Source organism: Oncorhynchus kisutch, unplaced genomic scaffold (genome assembly GCF_002021735.2).
Source record: "Oncorhynchus kisutch isolate 150728-3 unplaced genomic scaffold, Okis_V2 scaffold915, whole genome shotgun sequence".
In the NCBI taxonomy this organism is placed as follows: Eukaryota; Metazoa; Chordata; class Actinopteri; order Salmoniformes; family Salmonidae; genus Oncorhynchus; species Oncorhynchus kisutch.
The window spans coordinates 1548-27500 of record NW_022262860.1 but is presented as its reverse complement, the minus strand read 5'-3'; the positions used below and the strand labels follow the sequence as shown (position 1 = coordinate 27500).

The window sequence follows — 25953 nt, the reverse complement described above, 5'->3', positions numbered from 1 at the left end:
TCCACTCTTCCTCTCCTCCTCTCCTCCTCTCCTCCTCTCCTCCTCTCCCCCTCTCCTCCACTCTTCTTCTCCTCCACTCCTCCACTCCTCCTCTCCTCCTCTCCTCCACTCTTCTTCTCCTCCACTCTTCCTCTCCTCCACTCTTCTTCTCCTCCACTCTTCCTCTCCTCCACTCTTCCTCTCCTCCACTCCTCCGCTCCTCCACTCCTCCGCTCCTCCTCCCCTCCACTCTTCCTCTCCTCCTCTCCTCCGCTCTTCCTCCCCTCCACTCTTCCTCTCCTCCACTGTTATTGTCCTCCACTCCTCCTCTCCTCCTCTCCTCCACTCTTCTTCTCCTCCACTCTTCTTCTCCTCCACTCTTCTTCTCCTCCACTCATCCTCTCCTCGACTCCTCCACTCCTCCTCTCCTCCTCTCCTCCTCTCCTCCTCTCCTCCACTCTTCTTCTCCTCCACTCTTCTTCTCCTCCACTCTTCCTCTCCTCCACTCCTCTTCCCCTCCACTCTTCCTCTCCTCCACTCTTCTTCCCCTCCACTCTTCCTCTCCTCCACTCTTCTTCTCCTCCACTCTTCTTCTCCTCCACTCCTCCTCTCCTCCTCTCCTCGACTCCTCCAGTCCTCCTCTCCTCCTCTCCTCCTCTCCTCCTCTCCTCCACTCTTCTTCTCCTCCACTCTTCCTCTCCTCCACTCTTCCTCTCCTCCACTCTTCCTCTCCTCCACTCTTCTTCTCCTCCACTCTTCCTCTCCTCCACTCCTCCTCTCCTCCTCTCCTCCACTCTTCCTCTCCTCCACTCTTCTTCTCCTCCACTCTTCCTCTCCTCCACTCCTCCTCTCCTCTTCTCCTCCACTCTTCTTCTCTTCCACTCTTCTTCTCCTCCACTCTTCCTCTCCTCTTCTCCTCCACTCTTCTTCTCCTCCACTCTTCTTCTCCTCCACTCTTCCTCTCCTCCACTCCTCCTCTCCTCCTCTCCTCCACTCTTCTTCTCCTCCACTCTTCTTCTCCTCCACTCTTCCTCTCCTCCACTCTTCCTCTCCTCCACTCTTCTTCTCCTCCACTCTTCCTCTCCTCCACTCTTCTTCTCCTCCACTCTTCTCCTCCACTCTTCTTCTCCTCCACTCTTCTTCTCCTCCACTCTTCCTCTCCTCCACTCTTCTTCTCCTCCACTCTTCTTCTCCTCCACGGTCTGCAGATAAAAAGAGAAACTAACATTCTGATGAAAGATCTGTTTCCTTTATGTCTGCATGAGGACACATGAGGACACATCAGAAACACACACACACACACACACACACACACACACACACACACACACACACACACACACACACACACACACACACACACACACACACACACACAGCACCCCATTAGGATGAATGTCAAAGCGTGGGCCAAGGGTGTGCAGCGCTGTGTGTTTCCGATGGTCTCATAGCTGGTGACATCATTATTTCTCTCATTTAAAGGGATCCCCTGGTCGAGAAGGTCCCCCAGGTCCTCCTGGCCCCCCGGGTCAACCAGTAAGTTAACCGCTCATCTCTTTCTCAGAGATATACTGTGTCAGTGTCACTTGGAGGTGCTAAGCCCACTGTACCATATTTAGGTTAAATGCCTCAAAACCACAGAAAGACAATTATTTTACAGAAAACTGAAATCACTGTACTTGAAGGGGTTATGTATAAGGCATTCATACCACCATAAAACAATCATTATAACTTTGAGTGTTTCAGTATCAGTCATACCACCATAAAACAATCATTATAACTTTGAGTGTTTCAGTATCAGTCATACCACCATAAAACAATCATTATAACTTTGAGTGTTTCAGTATCAGTCATACCACCATAAAACAATCATTATAACTTTGAGTGTTTCAGTATCAGTCATACCACCATAAAACAATCATTATAACTTTGAGTGTTTCAGTATCAGTCATACCACCATAAACACAATCATTATAACTTTGAGTGTTTCATTATCAGTCATACCACCATAAACACAATCATTATAACTTTGAGTGTTTCAGTATCAGTCATACCACCATAAACACAATCATTATAACTTTGAGTGTTTCAGTATCAGTCATACCACCATAAACACAATCATTATAACTTTGAGTGTTTCAGTATCAGTCATACCACCATAAACACAATCATTATAACTTTGAGTGTTTCAGTATCTGTCATACCACCATAAACACAATCATTGTAACTTTGAGTGTTTCAGTATCAGTCATACCACCATAAACAAAATCCTTATAACTTTGAGTGTTTCAGTGTCAGTCATACCACCATAAACACAATCATTGTAACTTTGAGTGTTTCAGTATCAGTCATACCACCATAAACACAATAATTGTAACTTTGAGTGTTTCAGCATCATTCATAAGAGTTCAAGCTTCGAGTGATGCTCAGATAATTATGAGAGGTTCATTCAACTATGATCTGACTGAAAAAGATGAAATGTATGATGACAATGTGTCTTTCCTACAGACTGCCTTGCCAATTGTCGGAGATATGAGCTCTTTACTCAAGGTACTGGACTGTTTCATGTATTACCGTTGTGGCATATGATTATTCCCATCAATTGTCATTCCAACATTATTCAGTGTGGTACATAAATCACACATTCTTTTTTTAATTGACAAGATTCATGGAAGATATTTTGTTATTACATTGAAGTGCCAACATGTAGATCCACATTGACTGAGGGTGAAGAAACAGGTTATAATTTAGCCTGCTTTAATTGCATCAGTTACTATGATTGCACAGTTGCCCACAGTGGTGTATTTCACACTTTAAGACCTCAGAGTTGTAATACAACAACAAACTTTTAATGTTGATATTTTGATGTGATATTTTCACCAGTACTAAACCTATCAGGGTGATGTTACGGAATTATTAACAGAAGCTCAGGAGCGCCTCCATCAGGTGGTGGTGGCGAACTGCAGCTAGAAATTCAAGAAATTGGAAATCCACTATGGAAATGCATTATTATATTCAACAGGAATCCTTGAAATGTCCTTAAAGAATGCTGTTGTTGAATACATCCCTCCTGGAGTACACAGGGAATATGTCCAAAATGGTACCCTATTCCCTACACTGTGAACTACTTTTGACCAGAGAGCTACGGCTGGGCTCTTGTCAACAGCAGTCCACTATATAGGGAATAGGGCTCTGGTCAGCAGTAGTGTATTATATAGGGAATAGGGCTCTTGTCAACAGTAGTGCACTATATAGGGAATAGGGCTCTTGTCAACAGTAGTGCACTATATAGGGAATAGGGCTCTTGTCAACAGTAGTGCACTATATAGGGAATAGGGCTCTGGTCAGCAGTAGTGTATTATATAGGGAATAGGGCTCTTGTCAACAGTAGTGCACTATATAGGGAATAGGGCTCTTGTCAACAGTAGTGCACTATATAGGGAATAGGGCTCTAGTCAACAGTAGTGCACTATATAGGGAATAGAGCTCTGGTCAACAGTAGTGCACTATATAGGGAATAGGGCTCTTGTCAACAGTAGTCCACTATATAGGGAATAGGGCTCTTGTCAACAGTAGTCCACTATATAGGGAATAGGGCTCTTGTCAACAGTAGTGCACTATATAGGGAATAGGGCTCTGGTCAACAGTAGTGTACTATATAGGGAATAGGGCTCTGGTCAACAGTAGTGCACTATATAGGGAATAGGGCTCTGGTCAACAGTAGTGCACTATATAGGGAATAGGGCTTTCTGTTGTCAGTTGTTTGTTCTCACGGCTACCTTGTTGCTATGTATTTAAGGGACAACACTTCTCCTTTTCCATCTATCTCTCCAACACTCCCACACCTTGTTGATGTATCTGTACAATGTACACTCTTCTCTCTCTCTGTCTCTTCTCTCTGTCCATCTATCTCTCCAACACTCCCACACCTTGTTGATGTATCTGTACAATGTACACTCTTCTCTCTCTCTGTCTCTTCTCTCTGTCCATCTATCTCTCCAACACTCCCACACCTTGTTGATGTATCTGTACAATGTACACTCTTCTCTCTCTCTGTCTCTTCTCTCTGTCCATCTATCTCTCCAACACTCCCACACCTTGTTGATGTATCTGTACAATGTACACTCTTCTCTCTCTCTGTCTCTTCTCTCTGTCCATCTATCTCTCCAACACTCCCACGCCTTGTTGATGTGTCTGTACAATGTACACTCTTCTCTCTCTGTCTGTCTTCTCTCTCTCCGTCTGTCTTCTCCTTCTCCATCTGTCTCTTCTCTCTCTCCGTCTGTCTCTTCTCTCTTTGCATCTGTCTCTTCTCTCTGTCTCTTCTCTCTACATCTCTCTTCTCTCTGTCCATCTCTTCTCTCTGTCCATCTGTCTCTTCTCTCTCTCTGTCTCTCTTCTCTCTGTCTCTTCTCTCTCTCTGTCTCTCTTCTCTCTGTCCGTCTCTTCTCTCTTCTCTCTGTCCATCTGTCTCTTCTCTCTCTCTGTCTCTTCTCTCTCTCTGTCTCTCTTCTCTCTCTGTCTCTCTTCATCTCTCTTCTCTCTGTCCATCTGTCTCTTCTCTCTTCTCTCTCTGTCTCTCTTCTCTCTCTGTCTCTCTTCTCTCTCTCTGTCTCTCTTCTCACTGTCTCTCTTCTCTCTCACTGTCTCTCTTCTATCTGTCCGTCTCTTCTCTCTCTGTCCATCTGTCTCTTCTCTCTCTGTCTCTCTTCTCTCTCTCCGTCTGTCTTCTCTCTCTCCGTCTGTCTTCTCTCTCTCCATCTGTCTTCTCTCTCTTCTCTGTGTTTGTGTGATTACTGTTCGGTTGTGATGCTAGTCCCTCTCAGCCAGCCAAGATGAATGCACATCCATGCATTCATCCCTCTCTTCTCAGTCAGAGAAGAAATTATGTGTATTTAAAACAGGATTGTGTCTGTTGAGAGAGGATTGTGTTAAAACAGGATTATGAGAGAGAGAGAGAGAGAGATTTTATTCTACCAGACCAAAGATAGGAAGCCCAGTTAAATGAATAAAGTGTCCAAGCTTTTAGCTGTTCAAAGCAGATTGACATTTATTGTCATGAATCTTGTCCTGGAGGCAGAACTGAGCAATTTCCACTAGATTGGCCAGCTGCAAAGTCAAAATTGGCTAATTTGCTTTTTGGTGTTAGTTTAGGTTTATTAGTGTGGTTAAGATTAAAGTTAGATTTAAAATCAGATTTTACGACTTTGTGGCTGTGCTAGCTAGTGACCCCTCTGCAGAACTGCCTCCAGAACAAGATTCATGACAAAGAAACGCTAACCTGCCTGTTTAAAGGCCTTTTTTTACAATGTGCTGCTGGCTTGACTGCGTCATTCCACTTGATGAGTTGAATGACAATCCTCCCCAAGAATAGCTTTTCTCCGTTTCTTCACTTTAATTGACAGAGTTTGGTCACTTTACAGCCGATGGTATTTGATATTTCACACTGAAAGGAACACTCAACTGAATTGGACCTTTTTTATTTCAAGACACTTCGCTCAAGTCTCTCTCAGAAAAAAAGATTTGTACTTCCATAAAGTTAGATGAAATATCTTCCCACTGCTCTTCTCTGATGAGTCTAAATGCCAGTGACACTAAGGGTCATACAGTCTTCATGCTGTGTAAACAGAACTGATATCACTCTACAGATAAATGGTTGGAAGTGGAACGTATTCATGTGTTCTTCATTTGAGGCTGCTGAGGGGAGGGAAGCTCATAGTAATGGCTGGAACGGCATCAAACACATGGAAACCATTCCACCTATTCCACTCCAGTCATTACCACGAGCCCGTCCTCCCTAATTCAGGTGCCACCAACCTCCTGTGGTGTTCTTCTACTGAATGTACACTGAGTGGACAAAAAAATTAGGAACACCTGCTCTTTCCATGTCATAGACTGACCAGGTGAATCCAGGTGACAGCTATGATCCCTTATTGATGTCACTTGTTAAATCCACTTCAATCAGTGTAGATGAAGGGGAAGAGACAGGTGGTTAAAGGACGATTTTGAAGCCTTGAGACCATTGGGACATGGATTGTGTATGTGTGCTATTCAGAGGGTGAATGGGCAAGACAATAGATTTAAGTGCCTTTGAACAGGGTATGGTAGTATGTGCCAGGTGCACCGGTTTGTGTCAAGAACTGCAATGCTGCTGGGTTTTTCATTCTCAACAGTTTCCCGTGCGTATCAAGAATGGTCCACCACCCAAAGGACATCCACCCAATTTGACAAAACTGTGGAATGCTTTCGACACCTTGTAGAGTCCGTGCCCCAACGCATTTAGGCTGTTCTGATTGCAAAGGGGGAGGTGCAACTCAATATTAGGAGGATGTCCTTAATGTTTTGTACACTCAGTGTATAATCATAGCATTGTTCTATGAAGTAAGTGCCTCTGGGTAACTGATACCTAATTATCTTCAGCAGAGTACAGATTGTCTGCTGCTGTAGAGGAAGTACACTTCAACAACTCCACAGTGTCAGAGTACAGAATGTCTGCTGCTGTAGAGGAAGTACACTTCAACAACTCCACAGTGTCAGAGTACAGAATGTCTGCTGCTGTAGAGGAAGTACACTTCAACAACTCCACAGTGTCAGAGTACAGAATGTCTGCTGCTGTAGGGAACGTACACTTCAACAACTCCACAGTGTCAGAGTACAGAATGTCTGCTGCTGTAGAGGAAGTACACTTCAACAACTCCACAGTGTCAGAGTACAGAATGTCTGCTGCTGTAGAGGAAGTACACTTCAACAACTCCACAGTGTCAGAGTACAGAATGTCTGCTGCTGTAGAGGAAGTACACTTCAACAACTCCACAGTGTCAGAGTACAGAATGTCTGCTGCTGTAGAGGAAGTACACTTCAACAACTCCACAGTGTCAGAGTACAGAATGTCTGCTGCTGTAGAGGAAGTACACTTCAACAACTCCACAGTGTCAGAGTACAGAATGTCTGCTGCTGTAGAGGAAGTACACTTCAACAACCCCACAGTGTCAGAGTTTAGAATGTCTGCTGCTGTAGAGGAAGTACACTTCAACAACTCCACAGTGTCAGAGTACAGAATGTCTGCTGCTGTAGAGGAAGTACACTTCAACAACTCCACAGTGTCAGAGTACAGAATGTCTGCTGCTGTAAAGGAAGTACACTTCAACAACTCCACAGTGTCAGAGTACAGAATGTCTGCTGCTGTAAAGGAAGTACACTCCAGACAGGGCTGATTTCCCAGACAGGGCTGATTTCCCAGACAGGGCTGATTTCCCAGACAAGGCTGATTTCCCAGACAGGGCTGATTTCCCAGACAAGGCTGATTTCCCAGACAGGGCTGATTTCCCAGACAGGGCTGATTTCCCAGACAGGGCTGATTTCCCAGACAAGGCTGATTTCCCAGACAGGGCTGATTTCCCAGACAAGGCTGATTTCCCAGACAAGGCTAATTTCCCAGACAGGGCTGATTTCCCAGACAGGGCTGATTTCCCAGACAAGGCTAATTTCCCAGACAGGGCTAATTTCCCAGACAGGGCTAATTTCCCAGACAGGGCTGATTTCCCAGACAAGGCTGATTTCCCAGACAAGGCTAATTTCCCAGACAAGGCTGATTTCCCAGACAGGGCTGATTTCCCAGACAAGGCTGATTTCCCAGACAAGGCTGATTTCCCAGACAGGGCTAATTTCCCAGACAGGGCTGATTTCCCAGACAAGGCTGATTTCCCAGACAAGGCTGATTTCCCAGACAAGGCTGATTTCCCAGACAAGGCTGATTTCCCAGACAAGGCTAATTTCCCAGACAGGGCTGATTTCCCAGACAGGGCTAATTTCCCAGACAGGGCTAATTTCCCAGACAGGGCTAATTTCCCAGACAGGGCTAATTTCCCAGACAGGGCTAATTTCCCAGACAGGGCTAATTTCCCAGACAGGGCTAATTTCCCAGACAGGGCTAATTTCCCAGACAGGGCTAATTTCCCAGACACAGACTAAGCCTAACGATTTGAATGTAAATAAATGTTACTCAGTGAAACCTGAACTGGATGGGAGACTGTGATACTTCAAATGATCCCCTAAATGTCACAGTCAGTTAGAGAGTGGGTGGGAAATAGGACAATGTCTGGTTCTCAGTCTACTCACATTAACTTCAATGTTGTGGAAACATTGAGAGAACGTTAAGACATCTCCCCTGCTCTTCGACCCAGGGGAGATGGAATACAAACACAAGGAGCACTGTATTTCCCTGCTGTGACTCAGTGAGATGACAGATATGTGGTCTGTATGACCGTACCTCTCCCCCCTCCTGCTGTGTGTTGGCAGAATGCCTGCACCGTGTGCCAGACCAGAGTGCCAGGTCTGCCTGGGCAGAAGGGCGAGCAGGGAACCCATGGAGCGACAGGAGTGCAAGGCATGGTGGGAGAAAAGGTGAGTGTCTCATTATCTTTTGTGTGTGTGTGTGTGTGTGTGTGTGTGTGTGTGTGTGTGTGTGTGTGTGTGTGTGTGTGTGTGTGTGTGTGTGTGTGTGTGTGTGTGTGTGTGTGTGGCCCGCCCGCCCAGAAGTGTGAGAGTGGAACCCTTGGGGACAGATTGTGTGGTTTTCTGTGTGTGTCTTTCTCTGTGCATGTGTTCTTGCGTGCATTGATTTGCGTGTGTGTCCATCCTAAACAGGGGGATCCAGGAGTGCGAGGACCTCTCGGTAATCCAGGGAAAGAAGGTCCAAAGGTAGGAAACAAGGTGTCATCCTGATTCTAATGTATGTGTTCTAAATGGCAGCTTATTCCCTATTATAATGCATGTGTTCTAAATGGCAGACTATTCCCTATTATAATGGATGTGTTCTAAATGGCAGCCTATACCCTATTATAATGGATGTGTTCTAAATGGCAGCCTATACCCTATTATAATGGATGTGTTCTAAATGGCAGACTATACCCTATTATAATGGATGTGTTCTAAATGACAGACTATTCCCTATTATAATGGATGTGTTCTAAATGGCAGCCTATTCCCTATTATAATGGATGTGTTCTAAATGGCAGCCTATTCCCTACATAGTGCACTATAACCTCTGGTGAAAAGTATTGCCCTGTGTAAAGGATTAGGACACAGTGAATTTGGGACACAGTCAATGTATACAGAATTACTTTCCACCTTACAATTACTCCATTCACTCCATTCATTGCCAATCTCAGCATGACAAAGTGAATTAGAATAGTGTAATAGTATTTAGACTGGTGCATAACATAGCTGGGGACTACACTTCTCCAGGTTATTATTTTACATGGTTCTATCCCTTGTTGCTATTCATTTCCAGTTGAATTGTTTTCATAATACTTCCTACGAATAAATACCCTCTTCATAATGCATTGTGAGGGCATTTATAATGCCTTATAAACTATGCATAATATGCTATAATGTACGACATAGGCTCTCGTAGTTGTTCATATTTCATTTCATCGGAGAGATTTGGGAAGATTCAGACACCAACCGTTGAACCAAAGATTCAGACATTTACCATGTTAGTCCAGCACATTCGTATCGTCAGAGCTGCTGGCTGCAGACGTGGTTGCCATGGATACACAGCAGTGTCCTGTATTAGTAAAATTACCCAAGCAGTCGCTTCTAATTGGCTCTATTAGAAACAAGAAGTCAAAGTGAAATGTATGACCACCCGTCATGCCGCTGGTTTGAGACTATTAGAAGGTTTGGAGAGAACATACTGTATATTATGGTGGTAGACATTTCTCAAGTAAACACATTAAGAAAAGGTTTATACAGAATTCAACTTGATTTGGCCATTTTTGTACTATTTACTGATGTTGTTACTGTTTACTCATTCACTGTTGTTGTTACTGTTTACTCATTCACTGTTGTTGTTACTGTTTACTCATTCACTGTTGTTGTTACTGTTTACTCATTCACTGTTGTTGTTACTGTTTACTCATTCACTGTTGTTGTTACTGTTTACTCATTCACTGTTGTTGTTACTGTTTACTCATTCACTGTTGTTGTTACTGTTTACTCATTCACTGTTGTTGTTACTGTTTACTCATTCACTGTTGTTGTTACTGTTTACTCATTCACTGTTGTTGTTACTGTTTACTCATTCACTGTTGTTGTTACTGTTTACTCATTCACTGTTGTTGTTACTGTTTACTCATTCACTGTTGTTGTTACTGTTTACTCATTCACTGTTGTTGTTACTGTTTACTCATTCACTGTTGTTGTTACTGTTTACTCATTCACTGTTGTTGTTACTGTTTACTCATTCACTGTTGTTGTTACTGTTTACTCATTCACTGTTGTTGTTACTGTTTACTCATTCACTGATGTTGTTACTGTTTACTCATTCACTGATGTTGTTTGCTGTTCTAGGGGATGAAAGGAGAGAGAGGGTTCCCTGGGCCTAGTGGAGACAAAGGAGACGAGGTGGGTTTCAGACCTGTCCTTGGGCCAATACAGGAATCATATACTTTAACATGCTTGAGTGTGCTTGAAAGTACACTACATCAAATCAAATCAAATCTGGAACCGGTGCACCTGGCACCAACGATCATACCACGCTCACAGTCGCTTAGGTCACTAGTTTTACCCTTTGTAACGTTCAGTCAATCAGTAACAGAATGCCTCAATGCCTGCTTTATATAGAAAGCCACGGTCACATGACTCATCTTGCCCCATGTACAACAGAATCAATGGAATAGCCCCAAAAATGCAAATGAGGTTAACTCTCTTCTTGTCCTTCTTGCAATAACTACCAGTTAGGCTATCATACACTAACTATTACACAGGAAGTGACAATGATTGTTCTCCGGTGTTTCTTGTCTTTCTCAGGGCTCTCCTGGAGTTCCAGGCATTCTGGGTACAACAGGCCGTACTGGAGCCGCTGTAAGCAAAACAAATCACCAATTTCATTAAATCATCTTTCACATCTATTCATCCCTCATTGTAATGCATGTGTAGTACTGTGTTGCTGATACAAGAACAATCACTGAGAACACCATACTCATTGTTTGGTCCCTATTTCCTCTCACCCAGTTTCTAAATTTAGTTTGTGACCCAGTTAATTGATGTACCTTGTTTCTATATTTAGTTTGTGACCCAATTAATTGATGTACCTTGTCTCTGTTTGCAGGGGGTCATGGGCAGACCTGGGCCAATGGGTCAGCCTGGAACAAAGGGAGATCGGGTAAGAAAGAGACGCTGTGTGTACACGCACTGTATGAATATACAGTCTCTAGTGAAGGTCTGCGCACACTTACACGGTCTTCACACTTTTCTACCTTCAAATTAAATCTACAAAGGGATTCAATTAGATTTGTCCCAAACTTAGTTTCCCAACATACTCCAACGTGAAAGAAAAATTTTCATTTTCCAAATGACTTAGAAACACAAGATGATGATGAATTGATTGCGCATATTTTCACTTCTACTTGGTGGAAGCACCTTCAGCAGCCATTACAGCTGGGAATCATTCTGAATAAGATTCTACCAAGCTTGCACAACTCTCATGACAACATGCACCCAGTGGCCAGTTTATTAGATACAGGGTCAGATCCCCCCCCCCCTCTGCCTCCAGAACAGAATGAATTCTTTGGGGTATGGAAACATTGCTCAATTGGTATCAAGGGACCTGACATGTGCCAGGAAAACATTCCCCACACAATTACACCACCGTCACCAGCTTGTACCGTTGATACCAGGCAGAATGGGGCCATGGACTCGTGCTGCTTGTGCCAAATCCTGACTCTGCCATCAACATGATGCAACAGCAACTGCTGCAATAGCGCATCCGTGAAAAAGACAGACAAGTTGTGTATTCCGAGATGCCGTTCTGCCATCCACTGTTGTACTGCACCGATATTTACCTGTTTGTGGCCCCCCTGTTAGCTTGCACGATTATTGCCATTCTCCTTCAGCCTCTCTCATCAACAAGCTGTTTTCTCCCACGGTGCTGCCGCTGACTGGGTGTTTGTTGTTTGTCGCACCATTCTCAGTAAACCCTAGACACTGTCCTGCGTGAAAAGGCCAGGATGCCGGGCGTTTCTGAGATACTGGAACCGGCTCGCCTGCCGCCGCCGATCATACCAAGCTCAAAGTCTCTTAGGTCACTGGTTTTGCCCATTGTAACATTCAGATGAACAGTAAATGAATGCCTCAAGGCTTGTCTGCCTGCTTTACATAGCAAGCCACGGCCACATGACTCACTGTCTGTAGGAGTGAACCATTTTCGTGAACAGGTTGTTGTACCTAATAAACTGGCCACTGAGTGTATATCCATTGTTTTTGTTAAAATTGCTCAAGCTCAGTAAATTTGGTAGGGAATCATTGATGGTCTGCAGTATTCAATCATTGTCTTTCATTTTTCAATCAGATTTAAGTCAGGACAGAGACTAAACCACTCAGGAACACTAAAATACCTCTTGGAAAAGCCATTCTGTTGTGTCCTTGGCATAATTTTGTGTGTGTGCAATTGTCCCACAGAACAATTTTACTCTATCCCAGGGTTAGGTATTCAGAAGACAGAGTTTCCTCTAACTTTTTACCTGGGCTTTGTTCCTTTCATATTTCTTTAGATCCTGACAGCCTCCCGAGGCCACTACAATACTAGAAAATACAAAGGGACCAAAACCATTGCATTCACTCCACATTACTGGGCCGCATGGTAAAGTGAAGGAAGCCTGTGTTAAAAACATTCACTCCACATTACTGGGCCGCATGGTAAAGTGAAGGAAGCCTGTGTTAAAAAAATCCATTCCAAATCATTGATTCTGTTTGCAACAATAGCATTAATACTACAAGACAACACAGCAAAGACATTATGTTTTTGGCCTAAAATAAAAAAAATACAGGTTTGGGTCAAATCCAATACAACATAACATAAAGTCAACCCTCTGTATTTTCAACTATTGTGGTTGGCAGCATCATGTTATGGGTATGCTTGTTATCGCCAGGGACTGGGGAGTTTGTCAGGATCAAGCAATGGCATTATATTGCCCTAAGAGTTGTGCAGAATCTTATTCAAAATGATTCACAGCTGTAATGGCTGTCAAAAGGTGCTTCCACCAAGTATTAACTTTGGGGTGTGAAGACACACAATCAAGACATCTTTGGTTTTTTTGTTTTTTGTTTATTAATTAGAACATTTTATATACATTTCTTTCACTTTGAAGATGTGGAGGAGGTTGTGTAGGGGGGGAGACTGTGCCATTGCTGTACAGACTTTCACTAGGCACTGTACTGTACATGTCTACTTTATGTTCTAAATATAGGCAGTTAGTACATACAGGGTCATGTTTTATTCAAGCATGTGGCCTGACATATGACAGCTGTTCTGATAGTCTAAGATGAAAACAATGCCTTGCGTCTTATTTAGTGCTATCTCAAAGAGCATCAATAATGGGTTATTGTAATACTCAGGAATCATGTTATTTTCTTAAAAAGCACATAATTCCTTATGGGTTTCTCTTCAGTTTTGTTGTTGAAAGAATGCCATGGGCCTAGTGTTGTCAGTGGATTGGGGTGGCGTGCTGTATGCCAATTCAGTAGCCTTGCAAGAGGCTTGTGCAGCCAGAACAGCTCATAGGATCTCCTGTTTCTGTAGCGGGAGGCAGGTTGATGTATCAGTACACCCCTTGTACAGGACACTAGTTTATCACAGGGCCTTACCCCCAATCTATCTCAAATTCAACAGAGCTAGTATGTCCCTCTTCTCAAATACTCTACCTCTGCAATAGACTTGTATTATCAGCCATGCCATGTCCCAAAGATTAGGATTGTCACTGTGTCTAATGTGTGGGTAAATAAGGGTAAAGAGGTATTCTTAGATTATTGGGATCTTAACTGGAGAAATGTGTTCCCCAGTGACTGACTGGAAAGCATTATCCCTCTCATGGTTTGGTGTGTGTGTGTGTGTGTGTGTGTGTGTGTGTGTGTGTGTGTGTGTGTGTGTGTGTGTGTGTGTGTGTGTGTGTGTGTGTGTGTGTGTGTGTGTGCGTGCGTGCGTGCATGTGTGTCCAACAGGGAAGTGAAGGATCCCCTGGAAGGCCAGGACTACCAGGCCCCCCAGTAAGTTATCCAGAGCATCACTGAGATCTGTGTGTGTGTGTATACAGACTGTGTGTGTGTATGCGTGCATGTACAGAGAGTGTGTGTGTTGTTGAGTCATTGGTGAGATGTGTCAACAGTTTTCATGCCTATGAATGATGACACCAGTTCAAGGTACCTTAGCCAATTACTAGTGTCCTTTTGAATGACTGGTCACACAACACATCATTTAAAAGGACAGTGAGATTGACTTACTACTTTGAAGGACAACATGTTTTCTTCCGTCTACTTGAGAAAATGTTTTTCTTGTTCTTTCTTCCTTCCTGGAAATCAAATCAAGTACAATTCTATTGGTCACATACACATATTTAGCAGATGTTATTGTGGGTGTAGCGAAATGCTTGTGTTCCTAGCTTCAACAGTGCAGTAGTATCTAACAGTGCAGTAGTATCTAACAGTGCAGTAGTATCTAACAGTGCAGTAGTGTCTAACAGTGCAGTAGTGTCTAACAGTGCAGTAGATTCTAACAGTGCAGTAGTATCTAACAGTGCAGTAGTATCTAACAGTGCAGTAGTGTCTAACAGTGCAGTAGTGTCTAACAGTGCAGTAGTATCTAACAGTGCAGTAGTATCTAACAGTGCAGTAGTGTCTAACAGTGCAGTAGTGTCTAACAGTGCAGTAGTATCTAACAGTGCAGTAGTATCTAACAGTGCAGTAGTATCTAACAGTGCAGTAGTGTCTAACAGTGCAGTAGTGTCTAACAGTGCAGTAGATTCTAACAGTGCAGTAGTGTCTAACAGTGCAGTAGTGTCTAACAGTGCAGTAGTATCTAACAGTGCAGTAGTGTCTAACAGTGTAGTAGTATCTAACAGTGCAGTAGTGTCTAACAGTGCAGTAGTATCTAACAGTGCAGTAGTATCTAACAGTGCAGTAGTATCTAACAGTGCAGTAGTATCTAACAGTGCAGTAGTGTCTAACAGTGCAGTAGTATCTAACAGTGCAGTAGTATCTAACAGTAGTATCTAACAGTAGTATCTAACAGTGCAGTAGTGTCTAACAGTGCAGTAGTATCTAACAGTGCAGTAGTATCTAACAGTGCAGTAGTGTCTAACAGTGCAGTAGTATCTAACAGTGCAGTAGTATCTAACAGTGCAGTGGTGTCTAACAGTGCAGTAGTATCTAACAGTGGTTTAGTGTCTAACAGTGCAGTAGTATCTAACAGTGCAGTAGTGTCTAACAGTACAGTAGTGTCTAACAGTGCAGTAGTATCTAACAGTGCAGTAGTATCTAACAGTGCAGTAGTGTCTAACAGTGCAGTAGTATCTAACAGTGCAGTAGTGTCTAACAGTGCAGTAGTATCTAACAGTGCAGTAGTATCTAACAGTAGTATCTAACAGTGCAGTAGTATCTAACAGCCCCAGATATTGATCTATCCATGTAGTGATCACCAGGCAGCCCCAGATATTGATCTATCCATGTAGTGATCACCAGGCAGCCCCAGATATTGATATCTCCATGTAGTGATCACCAGGCAGCCTTTCTTCCTTCCTGGAAATCAAATCAAGTACAATTCTATTGGTCACATACACATATTTAGCAGATGTTATTGTGGGTGTAGCGAAATGCTTGTGTTCCTAGCTTCAACAGTGCAGTAGTATCTAACAGTGCAGTAGTATCTAACAGTGCAGTAGTATCTAACAGTGCAGTAGTGTCTAACAGTGCAGTAGTGTCTAACAGTGCAGTAGATTCTAACAGTGCAGTAGTATCTAACAGTGCAGTAGTATCTAACAGTGCAGTAGTGTCTAACAGTGCAGTAGTGTCTAACAGTGCAGTAGTATCTAACAGTAGTATCTAACAGTGCAGTAGTATCTAACAGTAGTATCTAACAGTGTAGTAGTATCTAACAGTAGTATCTAACAGTGCAGTAGTATCTAACAGTGTAGTAATATCTAACAGTGTAGTAATATCTAACAGTGCAGTAGTATCTAACAGTGCAGTAGTATCTAACAGTGCAGTAGTATCTAACAGTAGTATCTAACAGTGCAGTAGTATCTAACAGTAGTATCTAACAGTGCAGTAGTATCTAACAGTGCAGTAGTATCTAACAGTGTAGTAATATCTAACAGTGCAGTAGTGTCTAACAGTGCAGTAGTATCTAACAGTGCAGTAGTGTCTAACAGTGCAGTAGTATCTAACAGTGCAGTAGTATCTAACAGTAGTATCTAACAGTGCAGTAGTATCTAACAGTGTAGTAATATCTAACAGTGCAGTAGTATCTAACAGTGTAGTAATATCTAACAGTGCAGTAGTATCTAACAGTGCAGTAGTATCTAACAGTGCAGTAGTATCTAACAGTGTAGTAATATCTAACAGTGCAGTAGTATTTCCCAGCTTTGATGCACCTGTACTGACCTCGCCTTCTGGATGATAGCGGGGTGAACAGGCCGTGGCTCAGGTGGTTGATGCCCTTGATTATCTTTTTGGCCTGTGACATCGGGTGCTGTAGGTGTCCTGGAGGGCAGGTAGAAATGTTATTGAGTCACCATGTTCATGTTACTTCTGGGGACACTGGAGCAAAACCGAAAGGAGTGTTTCTTATTGGACACGTACAAAGCGAGTACTTCCTGTTTCACTCTGTTATGGAGGGGTTTCTTCCGCTTTGTGCCTACTAAATACAACCCACTTACTGTGTTGGAGGAGAGGGTTAATGAATGAACTTCAGTACTGTAAATTCTTTAAATTGCACAAATCTAGCAAAAGCTTAGGGCCATAGATTTCCTTCAAACTTAAAACCTGTTCTCCTGTAAATACTCTGATGCTGTGGTTAGTTTAGCGCTGTCTTGCAGCCGTTTAGCTTTGCCTCAGATTACACACTGATGACAGACAGCACATACACTGAGTAGTGGAGAGGAGACCGGGGGCTACACCCCCCCCCCCCCCGGCCCCATAAACACTAGTCATCCAGACTATCTCTGGTATATCCAGGCTACTCCTCAAGCCATCAGGATGTTGTAGTTGCTGCTGCTAGCCTCCATCTCTTTAAATCAATGTGTTCTGCTATACTGTTTCCCCCAGATACACTAGTTAGACTACGGCCCAAATGGCACCTTATTCATTATATAGTGCACAACTTTTTACCTGAGCCCTATGAGCCCTTAAGTGGGGCACTATAGGGGATAGGGTGCCATTTGGTACTCACTTTAGTGTTTGAATCTACAGAGGCCGGAGGGTTATACAAGTGTTACTGCTCTCCTCTTTTGTTTAGTGATCACCAGGCAGCCCCAGATATTGATATCTCCATGTAGTGATCACCAGGCAGCCTCAGATATTGATATCTCCATGTAGTGATCACCAGGCAGCCCCAGATATTGATCTATCCATGTAGTGATCACCAGGCAGCCCCAGATATTGATCTATCCATGTAGTGATCACCAGGCAGCCCCAGATATTGATCTATCCATGTAGTGATCACCATGAGGCAGGGTGTTAACGTAGGAGATATCTGGCTCTGACTGAGATGTGTGTGTTTGCAGGGTGTTAACGTAGGAGATATCTGGCTCTGACTGAGATGTGTGTGTTTGCAGGGTGTCCCCTATGTGGAGGGCAATGGGATGAGCAGTCTGTACAAACTGCAGGTAAGAACTTCACTGTACTCATCCTCATCAGGTGTCAGGTGTTGCCGACAATGCAACTAGCATCACAGTGCTAGTCAACAGTTGTTGACATGTTACTCATAGTCTGTTGATTGTTTGTTGAGCATCGGTAGGGTGACCCTCAAAGTAAAGGTTACCACATTCCCCTATATACCCTGTAATCAGATACCCCTGTAATCAGATACCATGTCATCAGATACCCTGTAATCAGATACCCTGTAATCAGATACCATGTATTCAGAATCCATGTCATCAGATACCATGTCATCAGATACCATGTCATCAGATACCCGGTAATCAGATACCATATCATCAGATACCATATAATCATTGTGTTGAATGTTATGATGATAATACTAGTTTCTCCACAGAGTGGAGGAGCTATCTCAGGACCCCCTGGAGCACCAGGTGCACAAGTAAGTATCTCATCATCTACTGTCTCATCATCCATCCTCCTGCTGTCACATCATCCTGCTGTATCATCCTCCTTCTATCTCATCATCCATCCTCCTACTGTCTCATCATCCTACTGTCTCATCATCCTACTGTCTCATCATCCTACTGTCTCATCATCCTGCTGTCTCATCATCCTACTGTCTCATCATCCTACTGTCTCATCATCCTGCTGTCTCATCATCCATCATCCTACTGTCTTATCATCCTACTGTCTCATCATCCTACTGTCTCATCATCCTGCTGTCTCATCATCCTACTCTCTCATCATCCTGCTGTCTCATCATCCATCCTCCTACTGTCTCATCTTCCTGCTGTCTCATCATCCTACTGTCTCATCATCCATCCTCCTACTATCTCATCCTCCTACTGTCTCATCATCCTGCTTTCTCATCATCCTACTGTCTCATCATCCTGCTGTCTCATCATCCTACTGTCTCATCATCCTGCTGTCTCATCATCCTGCTTTCTCATCATCCTACTGTCTCATCATCCTGCTGTCTCATCATCCTACTGTCTCATCATCCTACTGTCTCATCATCCTGCTGTCTCATCATCCTGCTGTCTCATCATCCTACTGTCTCATCATCCTGCTGTCTCATCATCCTACTGTCTCATCGTCCTGCTGTCTCATCATCCTACTGTCTCATCATCCTGCTGTCTCATCATCCTACTGTCTCATCATCCTGCTGTCTCATCATCCTACTGTCTCATCATCCATCCTCATACTGTCTCATCATCCTGCTGTCTCATCATCCTGCTGTCTCATCATCCTACTGTCTCATCATCCTACTGTCTCATCATCCTACTCTCTCATCATCCTGCTGTCTCATCATCCATCCTCCTACTTTCTCATCATCCATCCTCCTGCTGTCTCATCATCCTACTGTCTCATCATCCATCCTCCTACTATCTCATCCTCCTACTGTCTCATAATCCTGCTTTCTCATCATCCTGCTGTCTCATCATCCTGCTTTCTCATCATCCTACTGTCTCATCATCCTGCTGTCTCATCATCCTACTGTCTCATCATCCATCCTCATACTGTCTCATCATCCTACTGTCTCATCATCCTGCTGTCTCATCATCCTGCTGTCTCATCATCCTACTGTCTCATCATCCTGCTGTCTCATCATCCTACTGTCTCATCGTCCTGCTGTCTCATCATCCTACTGTCTCATCATCCTGCTGTCTCATCATCCTACTGTCTCATCATCCTGCTGTCTCATCATCCTACTGTCTCATCGTCCTGCTGTCTCATCATCATACTGTCTCATCATCCTGCTGTCTCATCATCCTGCTGTCTCATCATCCTACTGTCACATCATCCTACTGTCTCATCATCCTGCTGTCTCATCCTCCTACTGTCTCATCATCCTGCTGTCTCATCATCCTACTGTCTCATCATCTATACTCCTACTGTCTCATCATCCTGCTTTCTCATCATCCTACTGTCTCATCATCCTGCTGTCTCATCATCCTACTGTCTCATCATCCTGCTGTCTCATCATCCTGCTGTCTCATCATCCTACTGTCTCATCATCCTGCTGTCTCATCATCCTACTGTCTCATCGTCCTGCTGTCTCATCATCCTACTGTCTCATCATCCTGCTGTCTCATCATCCTACTGTCTCATCATCCTGCTGTCTCATCATCCTACTGTCTCATCATCCATCCTCATACTGTCTCATCATCCTACTGTCTCATCATCCTGCTGTCTCATCATCCTGCTGTCTCATCATCCTACTGTCACATCATCCTACTGTCTCATCATCCTGCTGTCTCATCCTCCTACTGTCTCATCATCCTGCTGTCTCATCATCCTACTGTCTCATCATCTATACTCCTACTGTCTCATCATCCTACTGTCTCATCAATCTGCTGTCTCATCATCCTACTGTCTCATCATCTATCCTCCTACTATCTCATCATCCTACTGTTTCATCATCCTGCTGTCTCATCATCCTACTGTCTCATCATCTATCCTCCTACTGTCTCATCATCCTGCTGTCTCATCATCCTACTGTCTCATCATCTATCCTCCTACTGTCTCATCATCCTGCTGTCTCATCATCCTACTGTCTCATCATCCATCCTCCTACTGTCTCATCATCCTACTGTCTCATCATCCTACTGTCTCATCATCCATCCTCCTACTGTCTCATCATCCTACTGTCTCATCATCTTACTGTCTCATCATCCTACTGTCTCATCATCCATCCTCCTTCTGTCTCATCATTTTACTGTCTCATCATCCTACTGTCTCGTCATCCATCCTCCTACTGTATCATCATCCATCATCCTACTGTCTCATCATCCATCATCCTACTGTCTCATCATCCTACTGTCTCATCATCCATCATCCTTCTGTCTCATCATCCTACTGTCTCATCATCCATTATCCTACTGTCTCATCATCCTTCTGTCTCATCATCCTACTGTCTCATCATCCATCAACTTACTGTCTCATCATCCATCATCCTACTGTCTCATCATCCTACTCTCATCATCCGACTGTCTCATCATCCATCATCCTTCTGTCTCATCATCCTTCTGTCTCATCATCCTACTGTCTCATCAGCCTAATTTGCTGTACTGTACTGTCAGGAACCAGTCATGTATTCAGATCCTGTGTACTGTACTGTCAGGGTCTGAAACACACAGGCCATACTTTATCATCCTAAGAGTAGCTGTCACTGTCTCCAGCCATCTAGTAAGACTCAGTCATGTTCAGTGAGAGCTCGCTGGTGGGGAGAAACTGACAGAGAGGGCCTGAGAGGGAGGGAGAGAGAGAGAGAGAGAGAGAGAGAGAGAGAGAGAGAGAGAGACTTTGTATGTTGTCTACCTCACTTGCTTTGGCAATGTTAACACATGTTTCCCATGCCAATAAAGCCCTTGAATTGAATATATGTATTTAATGTCAATTGTAATAGTTTATAATGTAATTTTAGGTCTGAGTTGGACCCTAGGAAGATTAGCTGTCGCCATGGCATCAGCTAACAGGGATCCTAATGAAACATTCAATTCATTCTCGAAGAATTAAGAAATAATTTAAATGAAGAGTTAAAATGGAGAAGAATGAAAGCAACAGGCTACAGTAAATTATACAATATGTCCATTTTAGTTTAGTTCCAATTAGATTTTGCTGTTTGTTTTATGTCTCTAATTGCTTAAAAAATGTTGCACTCTGTTAACTTTTATTGACAATAAGTCTGACTTTATGACTATAACTGTACAGCTGCCAGTGTATATAAACAGTACAGTCATTTCCTGTATTAAACTTGACACTTACCAAAAGTTAAAGTAATTGATGCTAAAAGCCTTAACAACAAAAAAGCCATATCTCTGTTAACCCAGTTACAAATCTCTTAAAGGGTTTTAGAAGGGCCTCCCAGGTGAAGCAGTGATCTAAGGCACTGGATCACAATGCTTGAGGCGTCACTACAGACCCGGGTTCGATCCCAGGCTGTGTCACAACCAGCCGGGAAAGGGAGTCCCATAGGACGGCGCACAATTGGCCCAGCGTCGTCCTTGTTAGGGGGGGGGGGGCTTTACTTGGCTCATCGCACTCTAGCGACTCCTTGTGGTGGGCCGGGTGCCTGCAGGCTGATTTCGGTGGTCAGTTGAACGGTGTTTCCTCCGACACATTGGTGCAGCTGGCTTCCAGGTTAAGCGGGCGGGTGTTAAGAAGTGCGGTTTGGCGGGTCATGTTTCGGAGGACGCATGACTCGACCTTTGCCTCCTGAGCACGTTGGGGAGTTGCAGCAATGAGACAAAGATCGAAATTGGGGAGAAAAAGGGGAGTAAAAATAAAATGTCTTAAAAGATTATGAATACATTTCTAAAGGGTCTTATGTAAAAGGTCTTCTATATATGACTTTGTAATTGGAGTGATTGCCTTCCACTGTCTCTTTCTTCTGTATAGGGCCCCAAAGGAGACGAGGGAAGAGTGGTGAGTTGAAATCTTTTCAGTCTAAGGAATATATTTTATTGAAAGTGTTTCTCACCTGTTTTCATATGCAGTCCAACAGAACGAACAGTCCAACAGAACTAACAGTCCAACAGAACTAACAGTCCAACAGAACTAACAGTCCAACAGAACTAACAAAGGAAATCATTTCAAGTACTTTATCTGGGCTTGATTGAGTTTGATTGGCACAATGGAACCAATAGAAGAGTCGCAGAACTGCCAAACCCTCCCGTCCTGCCGACAGGCTAAAGCAAACGCTGGCTAAAGCAAACGCATTTGAAAGATTTCAAACAGTATTTGAACCCAGGTCGGTTCTCCAATACAGTCTCTAAGTCCCTCCACTCTGGAGATGGGAACACAAAATAAAATAATGATCACGTCTCCTCTTGCCACAATCAAATGACTGTTCTATATTGTCTGGCCTGTGGGAGACAATGAACCCTCTTTGCTCTCTGTAATGTCTACTGTAACTCCACACACACACACACACACACACACACACACACATTAAGAGAGAGAGAGAGAGACACACACACACACTCTGTCTCTCTCTGTCTCTCTCTCTCTCTCTCTCTCTCTCTCTCTCACACACATATATATACACACACACGCTCTGTCTCTCTCTCACACACACCCACACACACTCTCTCGCTCCCTCTCTCTCTCTCTCTCTCTCTCTCTCTCTCTCTCTCTCTCTCTCTCTCTCTCTCACATATATATATATACACACACACACGCTCTGTCTCTCTCTCTCACACACACACATACACACTCTCTCTTTCTCTCTCTCTCTCTCACTCACACACACAAACACACACACTGTCTCTCTCTCTCTCTCTCTCTCTCTCACACACACACACACACACATAGACTGTTTCGGACACACACACACACACACACCAAGGAATGGAAACAATACAACTTCTCTCTTCTGGTATCAACTTGAATTCTCCATCTCTTTCTCTGTCCTCGTGGGGCCAATTGCATTTTTTATTGTTTTGCTGCGGTGCGATTTCTCACTGGGGATGTTAATTTGACATTTGAATAAATTGTGTGAGCTGCGGTTCCTGGTGCTGCGGCTCGGTCGGTGGAATTGCCCCAATCCGTCTCATGCACACACACACACACACACACACACACACACACACACACACACACACACACACACACACACACACACACACACACACACACACACACACACACACACACACACAGACACACACACACACACACAAAAACACATAGACAGACACACACAGACACAGACACAGACACGCACAGAAACACACACAGACACACACAGAATCACTCACACACACAGACACGTACACACACGCACGCACGCACACACAGACACACACACACACACACACAGACACGCACACACACACACACAGACACTAACACGTACACACACACAGATAATCACACACACACACAGACAGACACGTACACAGACACACACAGACACACACAGAATCACTCACACACACACACCAAATTGCCCCAATCCGTCTCGCCACAGCTGATCCCCGGCGGCGATCCCGATCTGTCCCGTTCCACTCTAAGCCACACTATGTTATTCATGACAATCTACATGTGTGATAATTACCTGCCCCATCCATCTATGTCAGAACAGAGGACAGAGCAGGCCTTGGCCCTACAGTAGTGTGTAATACCATTTCTCCATGGCACATACAGTAGAGCCAGACCAGACCAATAGAAGGGGTAGGAGGGATGTATATTTATACTGTAGTAAAGGAGACAGACCAGACCAATAGAAGGGGGAGGAGGGATGTGTATTTATACTGTAGTAAAGGAGACAGACCAGACCAATAGAAGGGGGAGGAGGGATGTGTATTTATACTGTAGTAAAGGAGACAGACCAGACCAATAGAAGGGGTAGGAGGGATGTATATTTATACTGTAGTAAAGGAGACAGACCAGACCAATAGAAGGGGGAGGAGGGATGTGTATTTATACTGTAGTAAAGGAGACAGACCAGACCAATAGAAGGGGGAGGAGGGATGTGTATTTATACTGTAGTAAAGGAGACAGACCAGACCAATAGAAGGGGGAGGAGGGATGTGTATTTATACTGTAGTAAAGGAGATAGACCCAAATAAGCTGCTGACTGCCTGCAATGAGAGATAAATCTGTAGTCTTATAGATAGTTCTATCTTGAAGTAAAAACGTATCACAATCAGTCTACTGTTTTGAAAGGTGATCTCCTATACCAACATACCTTGTTCTCCATCCTTCACACCATACTCCATCTCTCTCTCATCTCTCCATCTCTCTCTCTCATCTCTCCATCTCTCTCTCTCTCTCTCACTCTCTCTATATCTTTCTTTCTCTCGCTCTCTCTCTCTCTCTCTCTTTCTCCCTCTCTCTCACTCACTCGCTCACTCACTCACTCACTCACTCAATCACTCTCTCTGTCCTAGACTAACTACTCTGTGTTATGTTCCAGGGTGATCCCGGATCCATGGGTTTACCTGGACTAGAAGGACTACCTGGAGCCAAGGTAAGCCACATACAGCCCACCTGTAGCCTTTATACAGTACTGAGCCAAGCCGAGCCAAGCCAAGCCGAGCCAAGCCAAGCCAAGCCAAGCTGAGACGGCGCTTGCGGACCATCCTCATCCTGCATGACCTCACCAGATTACAGTTAAGAAATAAGGTATGAGGGCATGTGGTATATGGCCATTATACCACATCTAAGGGCTGTTCTGGATACAGCCGTTAGCTGTGGTACGTTGGCCGTATACCACAAATCCCCAAGGTGCCTTATTGCTATTATAAACTGATTACCAATGTAATTAGAGCAGTGGGGAAAGTGTAATAACTACCAGGACACTACCGTCAGTAACATACTGTAACATACTGATGTAGATGACCTTGGTATGGGGGTTACAGCTCTATGTGTCTGTGTAACATCCCTCACACCTCTAGGTCATAATCTAGATGTCAAGGCTAGCACGCGTGTCTGTGTAACATCCCTCACACCTCTAGGTCGTAATCTAGATGTCAAGGCTAACACGCGTGTCTGTGTAACATCCCTCACACCTCTAGGTCGTAATCTAGATGTCAAGGCTAACACGCGTGTCTGTATAACATCCCTCACACCTCTAGGTCGTAATCTAGATGTCAAGGCTAGCACGTGTGTCTGTGTAACATCCCTCACACCTCTAGGTCTTAATCTAGATGTCAAGGCTAGCACGCGTGTCTGTGTAACATCCCTCACACCTCTAGGTCGTAATCTAGATGTCAAGGCTAGCACGCGCGTCTGTGTAACATCCCTCACACCTCTAGGTCTTAATCTAGATGTCAAGGCTAGCACGCGTGTCTGTGTAACATCCCTCACACCTCTAGGTCTTAATCTAGATGTCAAGGCTAGCACGCGTGTCTGTGTAACACCCCTCACACATCTAGGTCATAATCTAGATGTCAAGGCTAACACGCGTGTCTGTGTAACATCCCTCACACCTCTAGGTCATAATCTAGATGTCAAGGCTAGCACGCGTGTCTGTGTAACATCCCTCACACCTCTAGGTCATAATCTAGATGTCAAGGCTAACACGCGTGTCTGTGTAACATCCCTCACACCTCTAGGTCATAATCTAGATGTCAAGGCTAACACGCGTGTCTGTATAACATCCCTCACACCTCTAGGTCATAATCTAGATGTCAAGGCTAACACGCATGTCTGTATAACATCCCTCACACCTCTAGGTCGTAATCTAGATGTCAAGGCTAGCACGCGTGTCTGTGTAACATCCCTCACACCTCTAGGTCGTAATCTAGATGTCAAGGCTAGCACGCGCGTCTGTGTAACATCCCTCACACCTCTAGGTCTTAATCTAGATGT

At 44.0% G+C, this 25953-nt stretch overlaps 1 protein-coding gene across 1 annotated transcript in view; it reads left to right on the top strand.

Annotated features, from left to right (window-relative positions):
- LOC109877320 (collagen alpha-1(XIX) chain) overlaps positions 1–24703 on the top strand; it is a 180759-nt gene extending 156056 nt beyond the window's left edge. The window contains exons 33-44 of the mRNA XM_031817027.1: positions 1462–1515; positions 2488–2529; positions 8278–8382; positions 8626–8679; positions 10333–10386; positions 10792–10845; positions 11093–11146; positions 13981–14025; positions 17589–17639; positions 18029–18073; positions 22036–22062; positions 24557–24703. Coding sequence (XP_031672887.1) covers positions 1462–1515; positions 2488–2529; positions 8278–8382; positions 8626–8679; positions 10333–10386; positions 10792–10845; positions 11093–11146; positions 13981–14025; positions 17589–17639; positions 18029–18073; positions 22036–22062; positions 24557–24703 — 732 coding nt within the window. The remainder of the gene's footprint in view (positions 1–1461; positions 1516–2487; positions 2530–8277; positions 8383–8625; positions 8680–10332; positions 10387–10791; positions 10846–11092; positions 11147–13980; positions 14026–17588; positions 17640–18028; positions 18074–22035; positions 22063–24556) is intronic.
- Positions 24704–25953: the final 1250 nt, after the last annotated feature.